Source organism: Solanum stenotomum, chromosome 5, assembly GCF_019186545.1.
Source record: "Solanum stenotomum isolate F172 chromosome 5, ASM1918654v1, whole genome shotgun sequence".
Lineage (NCBI taxonomy): Eukaryota > Viridiplantae > Streptophyta > Magnoliopsida > Solanales > Solanaceae > Solanum > Solanum stenotomum.
Window position 1 is genome coordinate 26,797,841 of NC_064286.1, and position 12,748 is coordinate 26,810,588.

Here is a 12,748-nt window from a genome sequence, read left to right on the forward strand (position 1 = left end):
CGGGTCACGTGGGTTGGGTCAGGTTCGTCACAGCCGACATACCCATGATGGGCCATGAAGTTGCTCATGAACAGCACCACGGTCCATGTGAGTTTCCGTGAACAGTACATAGAGTAAGAAATATACACATGGCTTCATGAGAAGCTAAACGGCCTGTCGAAGGTGAGACAAACCATAAACCCTTTTGTGAACCCTTTTCTCCATTTCCAGTGTCTTTTGTTTAACCGTTGACCTCATGTGCCGTGAAGTCGCTCGTGAAGAGCACCGTGGCTCGTTATGCAACCCGTGCAGATCTCCCATGTTTTTCCTTTTCTCAAACTTGCTTAGATCTTTCCTACAGACATGCACACATTGTGAGACTATAAGAAATAATGACTACTACAAAAAAATTAAACTACCTAGTATAATTATATCTTGGGTTGCCCCCCTAGTAGTGCACAATTAAAGTCGCGGCGCAACACAAGTTACTTGATTACTCAGGTTTCATCTAGCTTGCACTGCTCGACTATCTTTAACTCCTCCAGGACTCCCAAGTATGCTTTGACTTGCTGGCCATTTGCCTTGAATCTCTCACTTTTTGCATTCTCGAGTTCAATAGCTCCCGATTGAAACACTTGAGTGATTTTGAATGGTCCAGACCATTTGAATCTCAGTTTACCAGGAAACAGGCGTAACCTTGAGTTGAAAAGTAGCACTAGGTCACCAGGACTGAAAGTCCTCTTCTTAATATGCTTATCATGATACATCTTCATCCTTTCTTTATAATGCGCAAATCGTTCATAAGCTATAAAATGGAATTCATCTAGCTCATTGATTTGATCTAATCTAAGGTTTGCTACTTCATTCCAACTCAAGTTTAACTTCTTCAATGCCCAAAGAGCCTTATGTTCAAGTTCTACAGGCAAATGACATGCCTTTCCAAACACCAACACATATGGTGACATACTAATGGGTGTTTTGAAAGCTATTTGATATGCTCATAGAGAATCATATAACTTCCTCGCCCACTCTTCTCTATTGGCATTAACTATCTGCACCAATATTTATTTGATTTCCCTGTTTGATACTTCTACTTGACCACTTGTTTGTAGATGATAAGGTGTTGCCACTTTTTGTTGTTTCTGGAAAACTAGTACGTGAAACTAGAGCCTTATGTGTGAGTTTTTGAGTTCTATGTGGGGTTTAGAAGCGTAAAATGGTTTCCCGAACTTAGGTTGAAGTGTTTAGGGGTTAAACGTCAAGGTATGGTCCCCCTAGGAACAACAAAGGGTCCTTGAGGAGGACCCAAAAGCTGGCCCAAAAAGCTGTCAAAAATAGTCTACCCATGAAAAGGGGACCCACGAGACGTGGATGGACCCACGCCCAGTAGATGGGGGTCGTGGGTCAAGGATGGACCTTCTCTCAACATTTAAAGTTGTAGACCCCACCCACGTTTGACTAGTATGGTTCGTGGGTCTATCCACACCCTGTGAGGGGGGGTCATGGATGGGGGCCTGTGTTGCTGCCTAGTCTTGGCCAAAGCTAGGGGTGTTTAGGTAATTTCATTTTAATTAGTTTTAAGTGCGAGTCATTTTATATGGACTTTATACACCTATATAAACTATTTTAAGTCATTAACCACCCCTTTATACTTCGGAAGGAAGATAGTGAAGTTACATAGAGTTCCTTTATCCATCATTTCGGATCGGCGTACTCAATTTACATCTCACTTTTGGAAGTCATTCCAAAAAGGACTTGGTACAAAGGTTAAGCTTAGCATTGCTTTCCACCCTCAAACAGATGGTCAAGTAGAACGTACCATTCAAACTTTAGAAGACATGTTGAGGGTGTGTGTCATAGATTTCAAGGGTAATTGGGATGACCACTTGCCATTGATAGAGTTTGCCTACAATAATAGTCACCACTCGAGTATTGGTATGGCTCCTTTTGGGGCCTTGTATGGTAGGAGATGTAGGTCTCTGGTTGGTTGGTTTAAAGTAGGTGAGATTGCTCTTATTTGTCTCGAATCGATTTATGAGGCTATTGAGAAAGTTTCGCTCATTAGAGAGAGGTTGAAACCGACTGAAAGTAGGCAAAAGTCTTATGCCGAAGTGAGGAGAAGGGAGTTAGAATTTGAAATTGGTGATTGGGTCTATTTGAAAATCTCACCCATGAAGGGTGTGATGAGGTTTGGCAAAAAGGGGAAACTTAGTCCCCGGTTTGTGGGTCCATATCAAATTTTGAAGTGTATTAGGAAAGTTGCCTATGAGTTGGAATTGCCAAAAGTTGGCCCCAGTTCACCCGGTATTTCATGTTTCTATCCTTAAAAAGTGTATTGGAGACCCGGTGTCCATTATTCCTTTAGAAGGGTTAGGTGTTGATGAAAGTCTTTCCTATGAAGAAATTCCGGTAGAAATCCTTAACCGGCAAGTCAAGAGATTTAGAAATAAGGAAGTAGCTTTTGTTAAAGTTTTATGGAGAAATCATTTAGTAGAGGGTTCCACTTGGGAGGCCGAGGCCAATATGAAGTCCCGATATCCTCATTGTTTTCCTTCTGCTCCTAATCAAGCTTGAGGTAAGTAGTTCCTCTTGAGTTTTAGTGTTTTGGGAGTCATGTGTATTGCATGAGTTTTTCCATGACTTCCGTATGATATGCATGTTCTTGATGAAATTCATGTTTAGTAAGAAAATGAGTTTTCATGATTTATGTTCCTCATGTTGTTGTGCATTTAGTGTGAGTTGCCTATTTGACTTCATGAGATGTGTTGATGAACATGCTTTAGTATGCTTTTAAGAGTATTAGCATATTGGCTCCATAATGTTGTGTTGAGCTTTATTTTAGTTGAAGTAAGTAGTTCCTCCTATGATAATGAGAATTATTGAATATCATGCATATTGGGTTGTTAGATGTAGTTCCTACTCCATTGTGTTGCATTGAGTCTATTGAGATGGAATTGATGTTTTCTCCTTTGAAATATGCATTCTTAGGATGTTTCATGCATGATGGGCTGCTAGTCTTGAGTCTTTAATTTCGTAAGGTGTTTAAAGTGTCATTCGAGGACGAATGTTCCCAAGGGGGAGATAATGTAACACCCCGAAAAACTAGTAGGTGAAACTAGAGTCTTACGTGTGAGTTTTTGAGTTTGATGTGGGGTTTAGAAGCGTAAAATGGTTTCCCGAACTTAGGTTGAGGGATTTAGAGGTTAAACGCCAAGGTACGACCCCCCTAGGACCAACCAAGGGTCCTTAAGGAGGACCCAAAAGTTGTCAAAAATAGCCTACCCATTAAAAGGGCACCCACGAGCCGTGGGTGGACCCACGCCCCGTAGGTGGGGGTAGTGGGTCAAGGCTGGACCTTCCCTCAACTTTTCAAGCAGTAGACCCCACCCACTTTTGACCAGTACGGTCCGTGGGTCCATCCATGCCCTGTGGGTGGGGGTCGTAGATGGGGGCCTATGTTGCTGCCTAGTTTCGGCCAAAGCTAGGGGTGTTTTGGTAATTTCCTTTTAATTAGTCTTAGCTGGGAGTCATTTTATACGGACTTTATACACTTATATGAACTATTTTAAGTCATTAACCACCCCTTTACACTTCATAATTCCCAAACCCAAAATAGTAACCAACTCCTCTCCAAATAATTTTCTCTCTAAAACCTCCATTGAAGAAGAAGAAGAAGTCAAGGTATAGGATTGAAGAACTCATCTTTTCCACTCAAATTCATAAAGAATCTTGAACTAAGGTATGGTAGTTTTAATTCATGGTTAGCATTTCATCCATGAAGTCCTTAAACTCTCAATTTTAAAGTAGAAAAGTCTCCAAATAGGGTTTTTACTCCAAGCCATGGATTCTTTTTAAAAACGTTTTCAATGATTTAATTGTCTCATATTATGATTGAATTACTATTTTAAGGTGGTTTTATGATAAAATCCCCATGAATCCATGAATTCCCCATAATCCTATTTTATGACTTGTGAATTGGGTGAAGTGTAGTAACTATGAATTAACACTTGTAGTAGTTTAGTTATTTGATTCATGTTGCCATATATATCTAATGTAGTAATTATAGATTGATTGGTTGAATGTGATCTATAGCCTTAAGGGAAAAACATGAGAACTAGCAATATGTATGAGACTTGTGTGTATTCAATTAGATTGCTTTGAGAGTAAAGTGCTTATATTATGATCTAATTGTGGTGTTGATTGGATGACTATCCTAATGTACACACTTAGGTATGAATGTCATACAATGTGAAAGGTTTGTCACATGTAGTGATTCTAAGGGTTGAAGACTAGTCTCCCCTAATGAATCTAGGACCTTTAGCATGGGTTTGTTGGATTGAGTGTCAAGACACCTTTCCATGAGTATCAATCTAAGTTAAGACTTAATATAAACTCAATGGGAATTATTCTTAGCACCGAGTGGATAATTATATGAGATGGAAGCCCTCACGATAGTAGAGGCCAGGTTTCTAAGAACAATCTCTTGGGATGGAAGCCATTACATTAGTAGAGGTTGGGTTTCTAGTAGCAATCCCTTTATCCAATAAACTATGTGCCATCATAGGTCTTTTAGCTAGTGGATCTACCTAAGCTAATAGTTGAGTTCTACCTTAGGCAAGTAGGACACCCCTTTTCGGTGTGGGGTAGACACCAAATTCCATCATTAAGCTCTCATGGTCTATGTCAGTTAAAGCTAATCCCACTATGATTGTATGAACTAGAATTGGAGTTATGAACTATAATTACTTAATAATATTTCCTTAGTGTGGATAGGAGTATGGGATCTTATTCATACATTGCACAAGGATACTTTGAAGGTACTTATGGTTTGTTTCCATTATGATATGATGATCAGTATGTTGAATATGCTTGTATCTTACACTTTTGGCACTTATCTTTCATGATGATTCTTAACTTGAAAAAATGCATAGTTTTCAATTAAAATGTCCCTTTTTAGCATGTTTAAAGGTTTTTCTTGCATTTCTACCATACTTAGTGCATTTTTGTACTAGCCCATATTTCTTCTACATTTTTCTACAAAGCATAGGTTCTGGAGTTTGAGGTGATTCCTTCTAGTTCAAAGCTTGGATTGACTATTCTCCAAAGCTTGTGGTATGTCCTCATGGATCTGAGGACAAGTTCTATATTGTTGTTTAATTCTTTTTATTGCATTGGACTTTCAGATTTCTTATTTTAAGGGATGTGACCCCATTTTTGAGACTTCGATTGTAATAGATGGCTAAATGAGACTATGTCTAGACTTCCACTTTGCTTTTATGAAAACTTCTTAAAGACTTGAAAATGTGTTTTATTATTCTTTATTTATGTGATGATATGCTAAGTGGCTTACATAGTGCCTTTAGGGGTGTTATGTGACATGTTACGTCTAGGGGTACCCTTGGGTCGTGACAGTTTCACCACATATTTGGCCAAAAGTGTGCTGAATACTTTATTACAGAAGTGTGAGCCTCTATCACTGATAATGGCTATAGGTTTGCCAAATCATGAAAAAATGTTCTTTTTTAGAACCCTGCAACACTTTTACCATCATTTTCTTGCAACGCTACAACTTCAACATACTTCGAAACATTATCCACTACCACTAGTATATACTTCTGCCAATAGGAGCTCACAAATGGTCCCATAAAATCTATCACCAAAGGTCAAACAATTCAACCTCCAGAATATGTGTCATTGGTAGCTCATGACGATGAGAGATAACTCCTTGTCATTGACATAGATAAAGCCTTTAACCAAGTCGAACGAATCCTGATGGAACGTAGGGCAGTAGTGCCCACTTTGGAACACCTTGGTGGCGCTGTGCATCCCCATGCTGACAACCTACCGGAGAGGAGTGACAGACTTCTAAGATACTAAGCATTTCAGCTTCAAGTACACATCACATGATGATATTATCAGTACACAATCTATATAAATAAGGTTCATCCCAGAAATATTTTCACACATCATGTAAGAATTTCTTCCTTTGTTTAAATGTCAACCCTTCAGGTATCAACTCACTAATAAGATAAGTAGCAAAGTCAGCAAACGAAGAAATGGGATCAAGTGTAGCATCTAATACCTGCTCATCTAAGAATGAGTCATCAATGTCTAACTAAGCTTCTTCCTTCTTCTCTTCCTCCAACCTGGACAGGTGATCAACCACCTGATTCTCAAAACCCCTTCTACTTTTTATTCAAATTCAAACTCTTAAAGTAAGAGCACCTATCTTATCAATCTTGGATTTGCATCTTTCTTCCTCATTAAGTATCGTAGTGCTACATGGTAAGTTTGAATCACCACTCTAGTGCCTAGCAAATATGACCTTAAATTCTCAAAGGCATACACTATTGCAAGAAATTCCTGCTCGGTTATAGTGTAATTTCATTGCGCTCAATTCAGTGTCTTACTAGCGTAGTAGATCGGGTGAAAGATCTTATATTGCTTTTGCCCCTAGCACAACTCCCAAGGAAGTACCACTCACATCATATATTTCCTCAAATGGCTCCAACCAATCTGGACCAATGATCACTGGAGTTGAGATTAGTCTTACTTTCAGGCGCTCAAAAGCTTTTGTGAATGTTTCATCAAAAATGAACTTCACTTATTTCTCTAGCAACTTACACAAAGGGTGTTCAATTTTTTAGATCTTTGATGAAGCGTCGATAGAACCCTGCATGACTTAGAAAACTCCGAATCTCTTTTATAGAGATAGGTGGGGGCAGCTTTTCTATCACCTCAATCTTTGCTTTGTCTACCTCCAACCCTTTATGTGACACCTTATTGCCTAGGGTTATGGCTTCCTTGACCAGAAAGTGGCATTTCTCCTAGTTTAGCACCAAGTTAGCCTCCTCACATCTCTGTAGTACCCTGCTAAGATTTAACACAATCATAAAAAATGTCACCTACCACAGAGAAATCATCCATGAACACCATCAAAGTGTCCTTTACCATGCCCGAAGAGATGGACATCATACACCTCTAAAAAGTTGGTGGTGCATTCAAAATCCAAACTACAGGTGTTTGAACCAAATGTACCATAAGGACATGTGAAGGTGGTTTTCTCCTGATCTTCTGGAGCAATTGATATCTTGTTGTAACCAGAGTATCCATCTAGGAACCCTTTAGCAGCCAATCTATGAAGCATCTAGTCCATGAATGGCATTGGAAAATGGCTTTCAAGGTCCATTTGTTCAGATTCCTATAGTCAACGCATGCTCGCCAACCTGTAATTGGTCTCTGCAGAGTCAACTCATTTTTTTTTTGCATTTGCGGCCACATTCATACCACCCTTTTTGGGCACACACTACACTAGGCTAACCAAATGACTATCAGAAATAGGGTACACCACCCCCGCATCCAACCACTTAATAATCTCCTTTCCTTTTTTTCTACCTCCTGCATCGGTGGATTCAACCTCCTTTGGCGCTCTATACTTGGGCTGCAATCTTCCTCAAGCTGGATTTTGTGGGTGCAAGTACCCGGAGGTATCCCAACGATGTCTGCAATGGTCCAACCAATTGCCTTTCTAAACCTTTTCAAGACTTTCACTATTGCTTGCACCTGTTCACCGTTAAGATCTACAGCTAAAATAACTGGCAGCGTATTATTAGCACCCAAAAAGACATACCTCAAGTGGCCACACTACTGTTTCTACTCGAGCATATGAGGTTCCTCAATAGATGGCATTGCTGGAGGACTTGGCCTATTTTTCAAGTCTGAATCTAACCTGTTTGGAGAATATGAATGCGACCCCATGCCTTGAAGGGCATTTATAGTCTCCACATAATCTACTTAAAGGTCTTTTTCAAAGTTCACTATCACTGCTGCCAATGTCTCTACAACAAATTTCTCTTCAATTAAAGCCTCTATGTCATTCTCATAAAAAATATCGGATTCAGACACCACACTCATATCTTGTGGTTGTTTAATAGATTTTTATATTTTGAACTTCACCTCTTCATTATTGAGTCAAAATTTAAACTGCCCACTCTCACCATCAACTAGAGCACTTCTTGTGGCAAAAAATGGCCTTCCCAAAATTATGGGAACCTCAAAATCTACTTCGCAGTCCAGAATCACAAAGTCAACAAGAAAAATGAAACAATCCACCTTCACAAGTACATCACACAAAATACCCACAGGTCACTTCACTGATCTATTTGCCATCATCAATCTCATCGATGTGGGTTTTGGAACACCTAACCCCAATTGCTTGTATATAGCTAATGGCATCAGATTGATGCTCTCCCCTAGATCACATAGGGCTTCTGCAAACTCAAAAGCGCTGATAGTGCATGGTATAGTGAATGCACATGGGTCCTCCTTTTTTACACCAAAGATTTTGTAGCAATAATGCTACAATATTGAACCTTGTTGGTTGGTTTTAAACTTGCTGCTATTTTCTTTGTAACTAAGTCCTTCATGAACTTAGCATAGCATGGAATTTGCTCCAAAGCTTTTGCCAACGGAATGTTCACCGATAACTGTCGAAGCATTGCTATGAACTTTGGAAACCTCCCATCTTCAGCTCTCTTTTTGAGCCTTTGAGGGAATAGATGAAGAGGTCTAGTTATCTGTGGTAAAGGCAAAGTTACCTCGATTACTGCTTCTTTGACCTTCGTCGGCTTTTCTACTTCTTCAGTCAACTCTACATCACTCTCACTTTCAACATCAACCTTTGATTCCTCATCTGTCTCTATGCTCTACTCCTGTTCAATACCTGCAGATTTTGGTTCAATTAGGGACTTACCACTTCTAGTAGTGATTGCCATGCAATGCCCATCTCTCTTGGGGTTTTGAATCGTATCACTAGGTAGTGATCCATTCTTTTTTCAGATTTAATGAGGCTGACAATTGCCCCAACTGGTTCTCCAGTTGTTTGATGGAAGTCGTATGTGAATCTACCAGCTGGCTCATGATGGAAAAATCGCTTCTTATCTCTTTAGCACTTGTATTAGTAGATTCTACCTTTTGGAGAACCTTAGCTAGCATATCTTCTATCCTAAACCCGCTGGAACTACTACATGCTCAATCTCTATTACGTAGAGGCACATATACACCACTACAGTTGTTTCTATACCCCTCTTTGTTCTACCAGTGACCTTGCTATTGGTTAGCTGGCCTATCATATTGTACTTCTTTTTGATAGTTCCGACCTTGGTTTTCAAAATTATATCCTTGGTTTCATGAGTTATAATTGTGGAAACCCCCTTGATTGCTCAAGTACTTAGCCTCCTGATCTAGATCAATATCCTTCTCTTCATACATGTGGGCAGCACCTACATCATTTACCTTTTCTGATCCTTCCATAATGTGTTTTGTGAGTAAATCCATCCGAGTCCTCATGTGTGCCAGCTCCTGATTCCTTTCTTCTTATTCTTATCTTTTCTTCTCTTCAGTTGAGAGTTCGAAAGTGAACTACAGATCTCCTACCTCTGCATCTCTGGTGTGCCAAACTCTCTTGTTCTTGGAGACTTCATCCATCACTGCCATGATCTCGAGGAATGGTTTATTTATAAATGATCCTCCACACACTGCATCTAAACAGGTTTAATCACAAATTAAGTGACCTATAGAATACATCCTTTTTTAGTGAGGCCATGGTTTGGGCACTTCTTCAGCTTTTGACTGAATGTCCACCAAATATCATGCATAGCTTCCCCTGGTAATTGTTTGTGAGCAACTATCTCATCATTCATCAGTAGTTCTTTGGCTTCATGGAATAATCGTACCAAGAATGCTTCTTTCAGTTCAGCCTAAGCTCTGATTGAGTCATCTGACAACTCATTCAGCCAGTTTGTCGCCTCCCCAGTCAGAGATAACAAAAAATAACCTCTACCTCATGGCGGTCTGACTAACCCCAAGAATCTCTTGTGATTTGCAAATCGCTACAATGTTCATCAAGTATTTGTTGGCATCATCACCAACCACACCTCTGAACATTCCCTTCAAGTTTTGCAGTTGGATCATAACACTAGTGATTGTGAACTTCACACCTAGGGTTAGTATTGGTAACACGATTGCTCCAGTAGCTCCAACCCCATCTAAATTCAGTTCGTCTTCCTCAAAGACCATATGTGCTTGCTGATGCACTCGACCCCGTGGAGCTAGTGGCTGTTAGTGGGGAAGAGCTATCTCTTCCACTCCTTCTTGTTCCTCGCAACCCTATGAAGATCATTCACAACATTCCGTTGAGCATCTCTAGCAGTGGTCTCAAGCCTCAAGTCCCAATCTTTGCCTCCGGGCTTTAAGTTCTTGTGCATTCACCATATTTGATATTGTCCAACTTAACTCTGGGTGGTAAGGAATCAAAGCTGCTCCCTTACTTCTGGTTTTTGGCATGCACTATCGAACTAACCTTTAGAGGACACCAACAAGGACAAGAAGTAAAATTAGGAAATATAATGACAATCGAAATAATTGCTAGTAAAGTATTTCTAAATCAAAATTCCCCGACAGCAGCGCCAAAATTTGATAAGTCCAAGTTTACACTTCAATTAAGAAGTGTAAACAGTCGATGTCAATTTATGGAACTCAACGTAAGTTGAGGTTGATCCAACAGAGAATTTACTTACAAGAATAATTTTACTTAAAAGAATAATTTTACAGTTGATTTTATTCAATTGTTGCTGTTATTCCCAACTGAAAGTAATTGCAGAATGTAAATATGGGTTTGATTGTTTTTTCTAGTAGTGATGTTTACCGTAATGTTCAAGGTAACAAGAGTAACATGATTTTAAATTCAAAGATGTAATAAGTGATAAATGGATCCAGGATTGTGTTCCCATGACTTTACTCTAGTATTGAATCGTAAAAGAGTAATGATTTATTGTTAACATTGCATGTTCCTAGCGAGTTAAATGCACCTAAACACTTCTCAATATTATCATATACCTCCTACTCTATTCCTCTCGGTCTTAGATATTTTGAAGTTTACCCTTGCATGTTTGTTATTGAAAATCTCTTCTCTCAAACTTGACTTTTCAATAAAAACTAAAAGATTGACGTTACTTTTTCCTAATTACAACTTTTCTCTTGAACAAGTGGGAAATACAGGCAATTTCTAATGCATGCACTCATTAGAAAGCATGAATAATGAAAGTAAGAATCACACGCGCAATTAATAATCGTACTTTACTCGTATTTCAGATTCATACATAGATTATCGTCACGGTTTCCAAAACCCTAGTTGTGGTGTTTAGCCACTCATGTTTTCTCGTGAACAAGCAATAATCTCTATTGAATGCATAACCAAAAGCACTTACAATTTCTACAAATTCACACGAAAGATTCATATTCAAACACGTGATCACAATCTCACAGTCTTAGTCCAAAAATAAAAACCAAAGATGAAAATATGGAAAGATACGGTTCGTTCATACACTAACGAGATATCTTCAAAAATAAACCTAATGAATTCAAATAGTCTGTGAAAAATGAGTCCTACTCGAAGTAGGACTGAATTGTCGTGACACTGCACGAACCCCATCACGAGTCATCACGGCCTAGACTGTCTGTGACACCCCTCATCATCCCACACTTAGACAGTGTGGGACTTTGTTCCTGATAGTCTTCACGAGCTGCTAGACAGCTAGTCTGAGGCTAGACAGCTTATCAAGAAATCTGTGAACATGTGTGACACTTTGAATCTTCATTGGATCTTCTTGCTTTTGTTCACGGGCTTCATTACGACTTATGAGCTTCACCACACCTTGTTTAAGGTCACTTAGACTTCAGCCAATACTTAGCTCCCAAAGCCTCCACATTGGCTATCTCCCATAAGCCCTCAGATGGCTCACCAAGAGGACCACGACTCGTCTGGGGCTCCGTGGTCTTCACTTGAAAATTTATCAGTTTGTTGTTCTTCATTGCCTTAGCTTTTTGAGCCCTCGGACGACTCATCATCATGACCACGACCCGTCTGGGGCTTTGTGATGCTTTGTTTAACTTCACTTTCTTCTCTTTTTGCTATCTTTCACGTCCAAGTGTTTTACCTGTTCAATCATCAACAAACACATCTTATCCACATAAAACTACTCAAGTTGTAGCTTTAATCCTTAGTTTTGAGAGTCAAATGTGCCAATAGTCCATGGTACATCACAAGTCCCAAAAGTAGACCATAACAAGTTGTCTTGAAAGCAATAAAAAAGCTAACATTTGCCTAGTGCTCACTGTGCTCTCCGATATCCACAAACTACAAAAGATGGAAAAAACGATAACCATTGGTAGCTGGTACTAGGTACTGCATCACGAAAAGATGCAAAGTAAAACATAAGGACCAAAACAAATGTACTCAGTAGGCATCATAGACCGACTGAGCAAGAAAGGTAAAGAAAATTTGATAAGATAGAATATATAAAGAAACAGAGGCCAAAGTGGAATGAAAATAAGGCACACGAGCATATCGAAAGTAAATATAAGTTTAACTAAACTAAACAAAACTTGACCCCATAAGCCCAGAAGGTTCACTCATGTGAAGGTTCAAATAAAACCCGAATGGGATCCCATAAGACCGATAGGTACATAGAATAGCTAAGTCTACAAGACAGAAAAAGAACCCAAATCCAAATCAAAGATTATTAGTCGTTCTCCCAGCCCAAGAAACCAAATACCTATCAACTCCCAACCCAGCTAGTAGGAGTGACAATCAACTCAACCAATTAACTCTAGCTCAAGTAGTAAGAGTGATAATCAATCTAGGTTGTCCAGCCATACAATCAAGTCCTAGAGGCGACAACCGCCAAGCTAGCAAGAGTGCGTCAGGGGC

General features: G+C 39.4%; 1 protein-coding gene across 1 annotated transcript; it reads right to left on the reverse strand.

Annotated features, from left to right (window-relative positions):
- Positions 1 to 476: 476 nt before the first annotated feature.
- LOC125863824 (uncharacterized) lies at positions 477 to 944 on the reverse strand. Its single transcript, XM_049543816.1, has one exon. It carries the CDS (start codon positions 942 to 944, stop codon positions 477 to 479), a length of 468 nt encoding a protein of 155 aa, XP_049399773.1.
- Between the last annotated feature and the right edge of the window lie 11,804 nt (positions 945 to 12,748).

Excerpts from the sequence above, each read along its gene's own strand:
- LOC125863824 (XM_049543816.1), bottom strand. The coding sequence starts at position 944 with ATGTCACCATATGTGTTGGTGTTTGGAAAGGCATGTCATTTGCCTGTA.